This window comes from Zeus faber (genome assembly GCF_960531495.2).
Source record: "Zeus faber genome assembly, chromosome: 7".
Taxonomy (NCBI): Eukaryota; Metazoa; Chordata; class Actinopteri; order Zeiformes; family Zeidae; genus Zeus; species Zeus faber.
The window spans coordinates 14,257,821-14,275,216 of record NC_137203.1 but is presented as its reverse complement, the minus strand read 5'-3'; the positions used below and the strand labels follow the sequence as shown (position 1 = coordinate 14,275,216).

Genomic DNA, 17,396 nt, shown 5'->3' with positions numbered 1-17,396 from the left:
GTGGTACATAAAGTCACATGTCACACAAAGATTTTTGACCTGGTTTTTGGCGTTTTTTTATTTTTGTAGGGTACATTTGAATCCTAGCTCATTAGTGTGTACAGTGAAAATTCTTTGAATTTGTTTCTTTTTGTATAAAAAAAAATGTCGCTATAAATGGAATTAGGATTAGAATTGTGTGTTTCGATCAGTTGTGTTGAGGCAAATTAACAGTCTACCCAACTTCTTATGTTCCAATTTTCGGTTGGAACCAAAATTGAATTAACTTATTTTCCAATAAATGGCTATTTTGCATTAGGTTGATTTGTAAGACTGTATTATTACACTGTTACAAATGTATACTGACATAGTAAAATGAACAATAAAAAAAATATTGTTAATAGCAGTTATTTGTTCTGTAACTAGGACGTCAAGCCTATTAAACAGGCTTGTTTCGAACACAGATTTACGCCCTGTGGTTCTATTTGCTTCTGTTCTTTCCACAGGGTGCCCGCTGCCTCAGCTCCTCGATGGGGGAATCCGCTCCACGCCGCTCCACGCTCGTCTCTCGCCTCCCCATCTTCCGGCGCAGCAGCAGCAAGAGGCAGGACTCGCTCCCGTCGTCCCCGTCGTCGGGCGGCGTCGGGAACGGCGTCCACACCTCGTCGCCCTCCAGCACCAACTCCAGCTCGGGCAGCACAGGCAAACGCCGCAGCCTGTTCCGCACGCCGTCGCTCAGCTTCAGCGGCAAGCGGAGCAGCGCCCCGCGCGCCCAGCCGCCCAACCTCAACCTCGCGCCCTCGCCGCCGCAGGAGGGCACGGACGCCAACGGGAACAGTAACCCCGCCAAGACATCGGTCACCGCCTCGTCGTCGTCGGCCGGGATCAGCGATGGCGGCGGCGGGCGCTCCAAGCCGCGCCACTCCTTCGGCTTCGGCAGCTACAGACAGAAGAAGATCACGCGTTCCCAGACGGAGGACTTCGACAAGGCATCCTCTTCCTCCTCCTCCACGACCAACCGCAGTGTGTTCATCAACTGCATCAGCAGCTCCAGGACCAACGACGGCGACGACTCTGGGTTTCTCGACGACTACAGCAACGGCAGCAACAACAACAAACGGTCGTCGGGCCAGAAGAAGCAGCTGCTCCCCAAGTCCTTCTCTGCTCACCACCACTTCTCGCGGACCTCCGACCATCACAGACCACCGGAGGTAAATCCGGAACCCCCGGCGTCCGCCGCCGTTAGCCCCGTTGCGGGCGGGCTCACCCCGGGGTCCTGGCCGGGGGAGCTGCTCGGCGTCGGAGGGGAGAGCTCCCTCCAGTCGCCCATGATATCAGAGGATCGGACCACGGCCCTCACCCCCTCCGAGTTCATCCCCATCACGGAGGACTCTGTATCGGAGGCGGACGCCCTGCCCGCACCCAGCCCCGCGCCGGGTCCGGCCCCTGGACCCGCCCCTGGACCTGCCCCTGGCCCTGCCGCAGCCCCTGAGCAAACTGAGGGATCCGCACCCGCGAACCCCGCCGCCGCCCCAGAGAGCTTCAGCCTGGCCATCTCCACGTCCCAGGTAGGGCGCTGCCAGTGCACCCCTTTCCTCACAGGGTGTCTCTGCAGGGAACACGAAGCTAAAACCAAGGATTTGCACTGATACAAATCTTTGGGGTAATGACAACGCTTCATAGCTTCCAGATTCCTCTACAAACTTTTGGGGATATCCCCATATGCAGTGCAGTCTTCATGGTTCTTTGTTGAAGCTACGGTGTAGCGACGCCAAAGGTCTCTACAGTACCAGCGTAGCCCCATGAGTCCCTAAATACAGTATGTTCCTGCAAATAAAAGCTGTGATTAGTCCATTTGGATTGCTTAGTATTTCCTATTATGTGTATTGCTTTGCATTTCCCAAACACTAAAACACTAAAATACTTCATTCAGTGTGCAAATACTAATTAACTACTGAAATAGAAAATACTTAAATACTTCATATTTGAGACTTTTTTTTTTTTTTTACTTTTAACTGGATCACTTGCGTTCATATGCTTTTATTTGTGTTGAGACTGAAGTGTTAAAGTTATGTCGTCCGTATACATAGCATTGTGGTATGTATGTAACACTTCTACTTCCGTCCTACGAACAGAGTCAACAGCCCAGAACCGTAAATGCTCCCTCGCTTCGACACAGAAGTATATTTCAGGCTTGGCTCATGTTATTCTGCCATATTCACTTTAATCCTTTTAATCCCCGTTTTTTTATTTTTATTTTTTTTAATTGTCCTTCTGCCAGGTGTTCTTCACTCCGGCTCACTCCAGCGCAGAAAAACCTCTGCTGCCAGACACCAGCACTGCCAACAACACAGACTACGAAACGGCTGTCTCCCTCTCCGAGCCAGAGACGGCGGTGCTCTGCCTCCCGCCGCAGGAACAGTCCTCGGCAGAGAGGAAGGAGAGGGAAGAGGAGAGGAAGGAAGCAAGGGATGAGGTGCCAAAGGAGGAGGAGAAGAAGGAGAGGAAGCCGGTAGCGGGGAAGGGGAAGACGGGCTACCAGACTGAGACGACCAGCGAGAGCGAGGCGGGCGTGGCGCGCAGCGAGGGCTGTCACTCCAACCCGGAGCAGTCAGAGAGGAGGGTGAGGAATGCGCTGTCCCTCCAGGAGGGAGGACGGGCAGGCTGCTGCGGCCGTCACGAGCCTCGGCCCTCACACCTCCGGAAGCCGCACACAGGTAAAACTTCCACGCATGCACGCACGCACACACCATCTCCAGGCTCTGGTGCATACTGGTAGACACAGAAGCACACAGGGTGTCTCCAGGTGAAATTAACAGATCCTTAAACCTGAACTGCGTCAGGTCTTTGTCCGGTTTCTCTAAAAAAAACTCGGGAAAATATGAGCTGTGACCATTATCACATCATTGGCAGATCGGTAGATTGGTAGTTATTCGAGCAGATTGCGCTCCTATCTATGAATTCGGGAGATTCCACAATCATGATTCCATCCGCGCTGAAGTCAGTTTGAATGCGTGTGTGTGTGTGTGTGTGTGTGTGTGTGTGTGTGTGTGTGTGTGTGTGTGTGTGTATATATATATATATATATATATATATATATATATATATCCGGCGATCGGGGCGCACAGAGAGCCATGTCCCGGTCCCTGACTAGAAGTGTACAATTCACACATATAAAAACATATTTATGATTCCCCTTTATTTATTATTCCTTGTTATCTGTATTTCATTTACTGTATGTAAATGTTATTTTCGTAAGTTTCTATCGGTTTTATCCTGTTATTGTAATGCACACTGGTCCCCAGGTTGGTAAACCGCGATGCCGCATTATATGTCGCTTTTCACTGCTGTAAGGAAAACCTTCATCACCATATTCATGAATTAGGAGATTGATGAACCAATGACACTCAACAAGCTTGCCAAATAACCGTGATGTTCATGTTTTGCAATTAATTTCATGTAATAACGATTCGCGAAACATGAATATCAGAATACAATTGTGAATTTCGCAAATCCAAAGTATGACTCGAAATTGCAATTTGTAGTGTTTATAAAATGTATAACAAGCCAGTAGATGTTGATGCTGATGACTCAATTGCATTAAAACTATTAATTTGGAAAATTAATCTACATATAACACAAACACATGAAAAAAATGGAATTACAAATTTTATATATATTTGAATAACAACCACTCAAACTAAACTAAAAGTTGTGGACACTGCGGTTTGTGTCTGGTCTTTGATCTGAGGTGATTTGTTCATATCACACTCATTTCCTCTTAAGCAGCTAGAATGTAATGTTTCACAGATGAACCTGTGCTCCAGATCCTTCCCTCTGTTCAACCTGTCACTCACAGCAACATGTTTTTGAATATGCTCTGTGTAACAATATCATGTAACAATAAATCTAAATATATGTAATCACATCAATATTTATGCACACACATAATGAAGAACACAACCTCAGTCACATATCTTTATTTCAACACACAGTGTTAGTTCTCACACACACGTCTAGGTGCTTGCGTTCAACCTTGGACTCCTGCCGCTGCTATCGTTGCTTTCGGCCTTGCCGCGATGCAGCTGCAAGAGCAGGAACAATACCCCATTGTCCTTCGCGCGTCACAGAGTTTGCCTTATCTTGAACACATCTGTGACGTCTCTGACTCCCAGAAAATGAACTGTTCATCCCAGAGAGCTGCTCCTTAGCACATCTCTGATCCGACCCTTGTGGCCAGTAAAAACCCACGTCTGTCTGCCTCTTTATTAAAAAAAAAAAAAATCCACCGACTGACAAACTGCAGATTAAAGCGACCCGTGAACTTCTGTGACACTCTGCATCTTTCTTTCACGGGGAACTACAGCAAGGTGCAGCAGGAATGACCTTTGGCGCTTTGTTGCATTTCAGGGTGCAGCTCTTGTCCCCGGTAGTAGGACCGTTTTGGGATCTGTCTGTTTCCTATCAGGTGTTACCGTTGCAATGGCACTTGAATGAGAGCAAAAAACAATGATACTGTATGCAATTTGAATGGCTGTGCATAATGTTACACAGTTAGCCTAGATCCTTTAAAGGCTTGCATCAAGTTGGTCAAATATTCACAGCTGCCACACTATTTATTATGAATTGGGAACAGCAGACAAACTAGATGTATTGGGTTATCTGCCTTAATGGCACAACACTGCCGTATTGCGTCGACTCTGTAGTTCAGTGGTCTCCGTGGTTCGCCACAAGCTCTGCTCCTCTTGCCATCAAATTATGTGTTATTGTTTTGCCCTCTTTCTTTCTCATCTTATCTATTAATTGGAGGACCAAATGGACCTCCTTTTGTCAGCGCTCACAACAGTCCACTCTGTTTGGGTCTTTTTGTGCTTGTTTAAAAAGACACACACACACGCGCACAAATGTGTGTCCATTCATTCCTCTGTCTCTATTTTGTGGCCTCGCAGACACCACAGTGGCTGGGCCGCTCAAAGGTTGATAGACAAAGGTTACTTGTTTCCAAAATAAGTGTAACCCCCATTTGCCCATTAGCAAAGGCGACTTTAACTAAAAGATTTCCCTAGCTTCTGTAATTACTTGGTAGAAGTGTGTAAGAACTAAGAACCTTTGGAGGAACGATCATAGTTCTTGAGGGACTTTTTTAGCTCCTACTTACTTTTAGGGACTTACCAGCACAAGAAGTCAGATGATGCGTGCATGTTTTTGGTGGGGGTCCTTACTGATGGTAGGTGGAGGAAACCCCATGTGAGCACGGGGGGGAACATGCAAACTCCACACAGAAAGGCTCCTATTTAGGAGATAACCCGCCGGTGCACGGTGATTGGTCCAGACGCAAGTCCACGGTCCCTCACCGGTCCCTCGGACTGAGGAGAACCCCCCCCCCCCCCCGGTCGAGTCGCAGGTTGGGGACCAGCCCACGTACACTCAGCAGTAATTAAAAATAAAGAACAATAAAAATTCTTATTTTATTGTCGATGTATTCACTTCATTATTTTATTTTCTAACGTTAATTGAATAAAAACAAAAGGTGAAATCAGTGAAAGTTACGGAGTTAGTTCAACCGGAACCCGAAAGTAAAGCTGAAACCCCATTGGCTGATGTCACTTCGGCGCTCCTACTGCCAGTGCGAATGCAACCACGAAAAAAAGCCTTTAAAGGTATCTAGTTCTCGGGGGAACCTCCCCAGTTCCTAGTTCCACTCAGGGAGTCCCAGAACTGTTCGGTCCGAAAAAGCCTATATTTGCACTGAGGGCCAATAACAACCGCTTTAATCCAAAACGTTCTAGTCAAGTTGGCGATGTTAGGCCGTATGGAGGAATTTCCACCGATTTCAAGGTTTTTGACGATCAGCTATATTTTAAACTGTGTTAACCTTTCTGTAATGTACTCAAGCCCTTAACGCTATGTATGTATTATTGTGATCACTGTATTCTAGATAACGAATGCCTTTGTTTCCTGCTTTCAGCCTCCATGTGTAGTAGTGTGAGTCCTTACCATGAGGTGATGCGGATAGACAGGCGTCTTCGCTCTTCATCCGAGGGGGCTGGTGGTCCGCAGGTTCATGGCAACCACAGAGATGCTCCTGGCACCGACGGCTGTGGACTGCTCAAACACAGGAACAACTCCTCCTCATCCAAACTGGGAAGTCTGGTAGGTCCACTGTGTGTATGTGTTTTTTTTTTTTTGTTTTTTTGTTTGTTTGTTTTTATTTGTGTTTGACTTTTATTAAACCTTGAAAAGATGGTTTGATCCTATTACTGTATATACTTATTTCTTTATGTCCTCATGGCTTTATTTCCATCTATTTTGTTTTACACTGTGGAGTCTTCCCTCCAGTTTTAGGCTTATATACACAGTCAGTAGATGTTTTTTTTTTAATTGGATAAATGTGGATCTTTATAAAAAAAAAGAATATTTAGAGGAAATGAAGAGGACGAGAAAGAAGATGCAATTTAAGTGTTCAGAAAATTTGAATTCTAAATATAAATATCGATCATGCGCTCTCTTGGCCATTAATATATTTCTCATATACACGTTAATGTGCTAGCGATTGATCGCAGTGCAGCGGGCCCAACCCAGTTTTAGTTTACTGAAGTGATTCAGGGAATGCATAAGCAGCAGTAGATCCCACTGGAACAGGACGGGCAATTTCTTACTCACACACAGACACACCGTGGGCCTGTATTACGTAGCAGGATTCATTAGTTGCATATGGTAAAACGGATCCCTTACACTGATAATTAGTGTGCTACACACAGAAGCCCATACTCGCCAAACAACAAGGAGAGGAGGAGGGGGTCATACATCTCCATAAACCAGCTCCAAATGGCTTAGTTGGCCGCCATGCTACAACAACCACTGCGAGGGTCAGTGTGAGGTGATCAAGTGGGTATCGAACATGTGGGCATTCACTGACGTGTAGTTGGATAAGTCCCACTCCACTCCCTTCCCCGAACCCCCCTTCTCCATGTCCCCGTCCAGCCCACCCTCAACCTTGGTCAACCCTCAACCACTATGCCCAGTGGCTACCGTCCATCACTCATTACCACCACCAATTCCTACAGGCCGCCCAGTGGCTCATGCCACTGCCAGTGTTAGTCCATGCTGGGTGCCATCACCATGACGCCATGGAGCTACGTACCTTCCCAACTCATCCGTTTCTTCTCAGCCACCTGCTAGTCCTTTCCGTTAAATCCTCTAGTGTTGAACTCAGAGAGCTTTGCACTTCGTTTTTTTCGAACCCTGGATTTTTTTTTCTTCTTACGGATGGATCACTTTTAATGGGGGTACATTGCCATGGTAACTTCGCCTGCGCGCCTAACCTGAGCTCAGGATTACAAATGGGAAACAGTTTTTGGACCAATCAGCTTTCAGAAAGTGTCGCGTAATCCCTGATAAGGCTTCCCCAATTAATACAGCTGAAATATATTTTCCATGTATTTTCACATTCTAGGTCTTTATTTATTATTGTTCTCATTTGACATTATTTGTGTCAATTCTCACAATATACTGTAATCATCATATAGTTTCACGGAATGTTTTTATGAAGAGATGAGACAGGCATTGTAGCATATTCGTATAAACGGAAAAATATTGAATAATAATGTTTGTGAAAATCCGTCTATATCCATACATTTTCTTTTATATTTCAATCTTGTAAAATACACACATTCCTGACGGTTTTCATACATATTTTTGGTTTCCATACATATTTATGATTGATCCAAAAGTTAGAGGTGTAAATCAATGTTGTCTTTCACCATTTCCTTTGGCGGTCCGCTTCATCAACACCTCCCTACATCACAGGTTACCATGGTGACGCTCGTGGTAAAAATGGCAGTGGTTTAAAGTTAGCTCGCTGACCAGTAAATCCTGCTCTGTGAGGCGGGCCCCGGCACACAGCAACATATTCTGTATAATTCATGCAAATTACACTAGGGTTAATAAATAATCAGGTGACATTCTTGGGTGACATCTTGAAAGTGGAGGAAGACCATTTATCGACGCTGTGCAGGCTTTGGTTTGCTCCTGCCCACGCCCCTTCAATAACCTTCAGCCATGCGACCCAAAGGTTTCATAAATCAACAAAAATAATATTTCCTGGGTCTAGGGATGCGTGTATGTTGTGACGTTGGGGATATTAATTCCTGTTCAGGCATGGTACCAACACCGCTCATCCAGCTGGCTCTGCCGTAAACTGAAGCTTAACCAGGGTCACCAAATAACGTGTGTGTGTGTGTGTGTGTGTGTGTGTGTGTGTGTGTGTGTGTGTGTGTGTGTGTGTGTGTGTGTGTGTGTGTGTGTGTGTCTGTGTGTGTCTGTGTGTGTCTGTGTGTGTGTGTGTGTGTGTGTGTGTGTGAGTCCTGGTGAAGTGGGTCAGGGCAGCCGGCAGGGTGTTGGCACATCCCAAAGGAGCTAGAGCCTATACCCTCTCCCTTAGCACGTGGTCATAACTCGTAATGTATATTAGATTAAATTAGATTCAACAAATTGTCATTGTACAGAGTAGAAGTACAGAGTATTGCAAATATTGTAATTAGTCATGGAATAAAGGGGTGGAGTAGTCTTGCTGGGCTTCTCAGTTCAACAGGTGGGCTCTCTCCGGGAGACTTGTTTTCGTTTTGGGATCCTTCACCCATTCATCCACTGGACACTGCTCGTGGCATTTCCAAACAGCTGGACGCGGGTCTCAATGTCATTTTTCACCATCCGTTTTGGCTGTCAGCTTCGTCAACACATCCCCGAGCCGCCAGGATCAGATTGATAGTGTGGGACGCTGAAATAACCTTGGCGCTGGCGGTTTGGTTCTCAGCTCCAGTGTGTCTCCTTCGCAGCAGCTGCTTCGCTTCTGTCGACGTCGTTTGCCAAGATTTTTGTGTCGGCCCGGTTGACAACCGCATGAGGGAGCCGTTTGGAAATCAGAACCAAACGTCGACTGTAGTACAAAAATTGGTTTCGGGAGGTGATGGATGAAAGTGGGACAGTGTCGACAGTTGACAGTCAGTGTCGACTGATGTATGTACAGGAGGAGTGATGCACAATAAAGCAACTTATTAATGCGCTTTCTGGAGTACTGAAATTTCGGTCGACCATCAATCCTCTGGATTCGGTGGCCCTGAGAGCTCAATGCACTGCAACTTAAGAAAACACATGCAAATAGACAAAACAAAATGCAAAAGCCGCAACATAACTGCAACTTCAGAAAACACATGCAAATAGACAAAACACAAGCAAATGAAGAAAACATCTTCACCAATATGACAACGCATCTGCAGCGTTTAGAAAACGTGCTGCAAATCCCCACGTGTCGAACGAACTGCATAGCAGAACACTCTGTGAATTCGGAAAACACAACCGCATTAACGGAAAACACATCCGCATTAACGGAAAACACAAAGCAAAAGCCACATTACGGAAATGAGCCAAACCAGATCCACCCATTTACAGTAACTGCAATAGAATAGAATACAATATAAATAGACGCAATTTATAAATTGGAAAAAAACTACTTTTATATCAATCCACGTTCTTTAATCTCAGCCAATTAAGTGCAGCATTCTAGAGAAATTGGCTGCTACCGGCTCTGTGATAGCGTGGTGTCGTTCGTGAACGGACTGAACTCAATCCCTTCATGAAATGATCTGTTCAGAATCAGAATCAGAATCAGAAATACTTTTATAATCCCAGGGGGAAATTACTTTTGTTACAGCTCCAAATCTGCATACAACATATTTACATACAACATATAATAATTATTAAGAAACATATTTATATATAAATATATATATATATATATATATAAACATATCTATATGTTATAAACATATCTATATAGAGTGTAAAATGTACAGTTAAAAATGTGCAAAAAGAAGAAGGTGCAGAAGTGGAAGTCTGTGTTTTGAGGTCAGATTACAGAGAGGGGGTGTCTGGCTCTCTGAGGGAGGCGTTGTAGAGATTGATGACCACAGGCAGGAAAGATTTCCTGTGGTGCATCTGGGTAAGAGGAGTCTTCTGCTGAAGGTGCTCCTCTGCTGGGCCAGTGTGTCGTAGAGAGGGTGTGAGACATTGTCGAAGATGGACTGAAGCCTGGACAGCATCCTCCTCTCTGCCACAGTCGTCAGGGTGTCCAGCTCCTCTCCTACGACATCACCGGCCCTCCTGATTAGTTTGTTTAGTCTGTTGTTGTCTGCGACCCTCAGCCCACTGCCCCAGCATGTGACAGCGAAGAAGATCGTACTGGCCACAACAGACTCATAGAACATCCTCAGCATCGTCCGGCAGATGTTAAAGGACCTCAGCCTCCGTAGGAAATAGTCGGCTTTGGCCCTTTTTGTAGACTGCCTCGGTGTTTCTGGTCCAGTCCAACTTGTTATTGAAGTACACCCCCAGGTATTTGTACTAGGTGTTTTAGGTGTTTTTGCCCTCCTCAGATCCACTATGAGCTCCTTTGTCTTAGTCACGGATGGTGTTGAAAGCACTGGAGAAATCGAAGAACATGACTCTCACAGTACTTGCCGGCTTGTCCAGCTGAGTGTAGATGTAGTTCATCTGTCAGTTCAGTTGAGCTCCCAGTCAGTTGCGAGTTACGTTCGCTCGCACTCACTCATTGAGTTAGTATATCCCTGTGAATGAATCACTGATTCACTGAATCACTGATACGTTCACAGGGAAACACAAGTGAGTGATACCTCCTTTTCAGCCAAAATATCTGAATGGTTCGTGAATGACACAATACTACTGTATCGCGGAGCCGGTAGATGCCGTTATCTCTGGAATAGCGCACTTAAATGGATTGAATAAAAACCGTGGATCGATATAATGGTGTGGCTGACTTCCGTAATGTGGCTTTTGCGTTTGTGTTTTTCGTTAATGCTTTGTGTTTTCCGTTAATGTGTTTCTGTTTTCCGTTAATGTATTTGTGTTTTCCCTTGATGCGTTTGTGTTTTTCATGAATGCGTTTGTGTTTTCTGTTAATATGGTTGTGTTTTCCGTTAATGCGTTTGTGTTTGTCATACTTGCAAAGCTCACATCTGGATTTGCAGCGCATTTTCTAAACGCTGCGCATGCGTTGTCATATGGGTGAAGATGTTTTTTTTTTTTTTTTGTTTTTTTTTTATTCGCTTGTGTTTTGTCTGTTTGCGTGTGTTTTCTCAAGTTGCAGTGCGTCGAGCTCTCAGGGCCACCATATCTGGAGCTTATGAGTCCAAATACAATTAGCTCTTTCATGATCATGACATTTCAAGTTGACGGTCGTGACCGAGAAGTGCCCCAGTTCAGACTTGACTGATCCTGTCGTCAGATATTTCCAGATTATGTCCGAGACGCGCTGTAGTCACACCCGTTAACATGCGTCTCAAATGCATCTCCAGTGACTCCACTTGTGACCTGATTTAGCCTAAGGACTGACTGCACGAGAAACTGGAATATATACGGTAACTCTGATGAAACGCATCCATCCTTGTTCATAATATTTTTTGACTCAGCGCCTTCTACCGGTTAGAATCAGCACAAAGCGCGCAAGGGAGGATGCTGACGTAGATTGGTACTTTTCGTGACTCTCTACCGCCCGTATTAAAAACAAACAGTGGGGTCCAATTCCCCCACCAACTAGTGCATTGACGCAGCAGGGAATTTGAAACGATCATTTTCAAACTTTTCAGAGTCTAGCCACGCCCCCTCCTTCATTTCTTCACATTTTTCAGTGGGTGGAGTGAGGCTCAAACCAGGTGTGAAATGAGTCTTTAATATGGAAATTACTTCGCTGTTGTCTTTCCTGTAATCCCGCCTGAGGTGCATAATTATTTTCGCCATTGCTGGATGTGAACAATATATAGATGAGCTGGGTTGTGAGCGCTCATGTTGACTTTCAACTGAGTTGGTAGATCAGCCATTGTTTGAATGATTCACTGTTTCTTATGGAAGAACACATACGTACACTCGGAGCGCCGCCCTTACATTTTTTAATACTGAGACAACTTTCTTTTTAAAATTTTTTACTAAAACATTTAAAAGCCTGCTAAACGTGTGCCCTTCATCCAAGCAGACTTAAAGAGCACTGTTTAATTTTCAGGGGGAGGTTTCTTTCACTAATTTCCCTCAATCAGACTTTTTTCCACGGCGGGCACTTTGCCCCATCTGGGATCTATAGGTACACCCTGTCGCAACCTGCAGTAAGTCATGTACATCACTGCTGAGCCAGGACCAGACCATAATATCCGCCTGCCCACAAGAGGTACCTGCTCAGCGATCCAGAAAGTGGCTCCTTACTTTTGTAGTCAGCTTTTCCTGATCATGCACGGTATGTTAATGATGCCGTCCTCTGGCTCCGCGCAGACTCTGCCCTTGGAGAGTGTGTGTGTGTGTGTGTGTGTGTGTGTGTGTGTGTGTGTGTGTGTGTGTGTGTGTGTGTGTGTGTGTGTGTGTGTGTGTGTGTGTGTGTGTGTGTGTGTGTGTGTGTGTGTGTGTGTGTGTGTGTGTGTGTGTGTGTGTGTGTGCGCACGCGTGTGTGTTCGCTGGCCATATACGTTGATTTGATTTATAGTGTGGAGCCATTGGTGTGTATGTGAGTCTCTTTGGGGGTCTTGATACTGTGGATATCTTCTGACGGAAGCTTTTGGGACTCATTGACTGTCAAGGGTGAGATAGAGAAATACAGTGATAGAGAAACCAGGTCAGTGCATATCAAACAGCATGCTAAATGGTTTCCATTTTCCTGCCATTGTGATAAACACCGGCTCGGAATTCTAATGCGGCAGAGGGTTTGGAGTCGGGAGCAGATATGTGAATGCGCTCTGTAATTGATAATATGTGATTTGAGCTGGGAATATTAATACTTTAAGATAAGATAGTGCTTCGTTAATTGCCGGGCATAAATTCGGGAACAATACGTCAACGCTAGATTTTGACAAATCTTCTATAATTACTGCTCGGATCAGATTCTCAAATGTGTAATATTTGGGATCATAACATGATATGGCACTTGGCAGGGATAAGATACAATTCTCTTTGTAAGATTTTTATTTTTTTTAATTTGAACTTTTTCGATTCTGTAATTTATAAATAAATAACGTGCCAATATGTGGAGCCATTAGCCATTATGGGGAAAAATGATGGTCACAATGGCGAGCATCCATTGAGACTTATTTTGACATAATTGCAAATGTTTAACAGTCTGTTTCACCTTTCAGATCATCTTACTCCTCAAAGTCCAACTAAAAACAAATAAGCCAGTGAATGCCAAGCTCATAGAGAAGGCGGAAAAATGAACGGATGCCGCTCCCATTGGAAACGACGCTTCGCTCTTTTCTTTCCCTTGAGCCTCGCACTTTGTAAGGCTTTTTAGTATTTCACCACGCGGGATGGGAGCCTGTAAGTTAATCTTCCTCCCATAATACCTGGCTCTTTCACGTATGCAACACACCTCTTCCCTCTCCCGCACTTGATCACGTCGAATTCCGTGCCCTCGAGCCACCGAAGGAATGTCATTTTCGTAGCATTTATTTTTTATTTTTTTTAATGGCGGCGAAGAGCCCCGCGCTTCCTCTTATGACTGTTGTGAACATCACTTTGGCTCGGCGCGGCGGGATGGAGCCGCCTTTTAACGACACCTGAATCTCATATTATCTCTATTAACTAGAGGATTATATTCGCTCAAATCACACATGCGAGGTAAAAAGGGGGGACAGCTCCCGAATTGCAAAATCGCCTTAAAAATAGCTTCCCTGGCTGGAGGGCCACATGGAAACGGGTAATTTGGTTTCAAATGAACTCTCACAATGCATTAATATGCTCTTCATGGCTTTTCCAACACCTCCGAGCTATTAGCTTTAATTCCGGAAATGAAGTCTTGTGTTCAGTTGCATTACCCTCAAATGGCCGTCGTTTTCCTTTTCCTGTTTCCCCTTTTTTTTTTTTGATTTTTTTTGTTTTTGTTGTTTATCAATTTTTTTCATTTTTTTATTTGCTACTTTGGGAAAGCAGTGATAATCTGGTGATATTGCATTTTCATACGCTGTGCACCGGGGCCGCATGTCATACATATTGTGCGAGATATTGTAAGGTATTGCCTCGGAAAACATTACTTTAGCTGTTTGGGGAATAAGCTTTATTATACAGGCAGACACACACATACACACACAGATGAGATGTACGATTGAACAATTGGATATGACACTAAGCTCTTGTACTCAAATCGAAAGGCATCAATCTGGCATTCAAGCGTGAAGCCGTTCATGTCCAAACATCAGAGATGAGAGCCGAGCTGAGCTGTTTATTGAATGCTCTCATCTACTTTAATGCTGATACCAGACATCACACATAGTTTTTGTCGAATTGTCGCTATTGGTGTCTGGTAGAAGTGTGTGTGTGTGTGTGTGTGTGTGTGTGTGTGTGTGTGTGTGTGTGTGTGTGTGTGTGTGTGTGTGTGTGTGTGTGTGTGTGTGTGCGTGTGCATGGGTAAACATATTCAGTCCAAAGGAATAATGCCGCATTCACATGGAACAGGGTTAGACGGGAGACGGCAAACCGGAGGTCATGAGAACACCGGCGACGGTACATGACATCATCCGTGCAAAGTTAAAATATTTTAACTTCTTGCCGTCCTCCTCGGCGGAATTACAGCCGGATGTTACTTAGGCGAGGAGCCGACTCTACCGCGCACGTCTGCTGTGGCTGCCGGCGTTTTGGATGCCGTTTTCTCTGGAATATCCCACTTAAATGGCTTGAATAGAAAGTGCGGATTAATATAAAAGTTGTTTCTTTGGTGCTTGTCGCGAGGAAGCAGACGGAGGATTTGGACGTGGTGGTGTCGCGGTTGGTCCGGTAAAGTCGCGGCTCTAGGTTATAACTTATACAATAATTAAATATGAATAATTCATGATAAAAGAAGGGCTTCTATTGCCGGTGGAAACCAGGTGATCAGCTTGTTCATCACTCTCAGTTAACCGATCAATGATCGCTACCAGGAAACACAGCTCTATGGATGTGCTCCCTCTCACAGCCGCGGAACAATATCCATAAATATATCCATGATGCCAAATAATCCATTGTCACCTGCTTGGAGATGAATATGTTGCTGTGATGAAGTTAACTTTGAATGACAATACATTTTGAAGGGAATTTAACATTCATTTTATTTTACAATAAACTATTAATAGTAAGCGGCATTTTTATAGCTTCATGCATTGATAAAATTCTTATATATAATTACAGACACAAAATAATTTGGTTAGATATATTTTATTGGAGTCTTTGGACGTCACCATAGCAACATGTCTTCACGTTTTGCCGTCGTACCTCCCCCTTGCTCCCCCGTGCCGTTCAGAAAGTGCAGTTTTTTCGTCTCCCGTCGACCGCGTTGCCTGTGAATGCAGCATAGATCCATAATGATGTGGAAACTCTTCCTGCCTGTTCTCTTAGAGACCTGGCCGCAGAACATATTCTTTTGAATTTGCTAATATTTGTCGAATCCCCAGATATATAGTGTAGGCATTGCTGTCTGATGGTACTTTTCTGACTGATATTTTTCGCGGTTAAAATTTTTCTTTTTCTTTTACTTTGGTGATATTGGGTTGAACAAATTTGATTTAAAATTTTCTTTTTTTTTTCTTTTAAACATTCTGCCTTTAGGCTTAATTAAAGTGACAAAGTCAGTTGGTCGTCGATGATGCTCTTCTCCGTCGGGTGGTTGATTTTTCACCGGCGACCATGAGATGGCGGCATTGCCCTGTGCAACGTGGCTGCGTCCCACTGCAGCGTGACAGAACAACCCAGCCCTTCTCATAACGCAGAAGCTTTTAAATTCTACCAACGTTTGTCACTAAGAGGTTTCTAAATCTCAACGTATTGCCCGCGTCCCTGCTAAAGATGAAGAGGCTGGCTCCGCCGTGTACTTAATGTTTCAGTGTGATTTTACACTGCTACAGGCCTGCGGCCGTAGCTCATCTGAGCGGGGCTCTCGCAAAATCTATGACCAGATCCATAATTCTGCAATATTTAAGGTTTGTGCAGATATGCAGTATAACAATACAGGTTATAATTCAAATAGCGTGAATCATAGTGTATTATTTTATTAATGCAAATCCAGTGAGAAAACATCTATCACTTCTAAGTGAATTAAGGACGGTTCCTTTGTAAACATACACGCGCGCACACGCACGCACACGCACACGCACACACGCGCACACACACGAAACATTTCTATGAAACTCATACTAAGTAAGTTGTATGGTTTTTCCTATTATTCTGCTGCTCCTTTGGACCTGGAGTGGTGCCATTACTTTGGATATTTTATCAGTGTCTGGAAGAAGGGTTCCAACTTTTTAGTGGGTTGAGAATGAAGAGCGTTTGAATGATCTAGTGGCACATCTACTGCGTCAAGTGAATTAGTGACTTCTCTGGGTCGCAAATAGAATATCACTGTAGACTGCGAACCGACGGTGGTTTAAGAAATGGATGGTGCTCAAACTCCTCAACTAAATTACAGCTTAAGATACCTGTGCGTTATATAATATTATTATTATTGCTTTGACTCCGCTATATTTCAAAGAAAATGTCCTGCTTTCAATTCCGCTCCATTTATCAACCTATATCAGTTTGAAAGAGGGTTCATAAAGAGAGTGTTGAAGATGTCTTCATAAAAACAATATATTCTTTGACGTACAGCCAGACATCTCCCGGCGAAGCAATAACCACCTCCGTAAATGGATTGTGTGAAAGAGGCATAGAGCTCCTAGAAGTCACACACAAAAGTATTTTCGAGTCCATCACTGTCAGCGTTTGTGTTATTGAAAGTCATTTTAATTTGGAAACAATGAAAGTTTTCTCCGCCCGAAACTTTCATCCGTTAAGCACCCCGCGAGTCTGACTTTTTAAAAGGATGACGGGTAGAGACGGTGAGACGGCTGTAGCTCTGCCGTACGAGAGGGTTTTTTTTTTTTTGTCTTCACCGTTCACGGTTAAACCGTAAATTTTACTGCATTTACCTTTTCAGCATGCTTCACACCAACTCCGTTTACGCACCCGACAGTCGGGTCCTTTGCTAGTGGCCGTCGGATGAGCTGCGTCTGGCTTTCGCGTCACAGAATACGTCCGGGAGAACTGCATTCACACAACTGATTTATATGTGTTGTTGTTTGTCAATTTGGTTACATCCATTGTTAATCACTTCATTATTTAATATATGTGACTTATTTACTTCGCCCAATTCCAATATAAAACTTCCGGCCGTAGTCTCCCACTATCCATAGGAATGAATGGACTTCTGCTTTGTTCTTGTCGCTGGCCGGATTTGGTATGAAGCAGGCTTTACACCCCCTAATATATACAGTTGATCTGGAAACAACACACTGACGTGCGTCAACATGTTGTCCAAGCCTTTCTCGAGAGGTGGATTGAATCCAGTCACATTAGAAAGT

The 17,396-nt window shown here is 44.4% G+C and overlaps 1 protein-coding gene across 1 annotated transcript in view; it reads left to right on the top strand.

Annotated features, from left to right (window-relative positions):
* Positions 1-509: 509 nt before the first annotated feature.
* The window catches only part of ccser1 (coiled-coil serine-rich protein 1), a gene marked incomplete at both ends in the record, with an annotated part of 146,193 nt that continues 129,306 nt past the window's right edge, over positions 510-17,396 (top strand). Inside the window, 3 exons of the mRNA XM_080004595.1 lie at positions 510-1,547; positions 2,261-2,696; positions 5,948-6,132. Coding sequence (XP_079860721.1) covers positions 510-1,547; positions 2,261-2,696; positions 5,948-6,132 — 1,659 coding nt within the window. The remainder of the gene's footprint in view (positions 1,548-2,260; positions 2,697-5,947; positions 6,133-17,396) is intronic.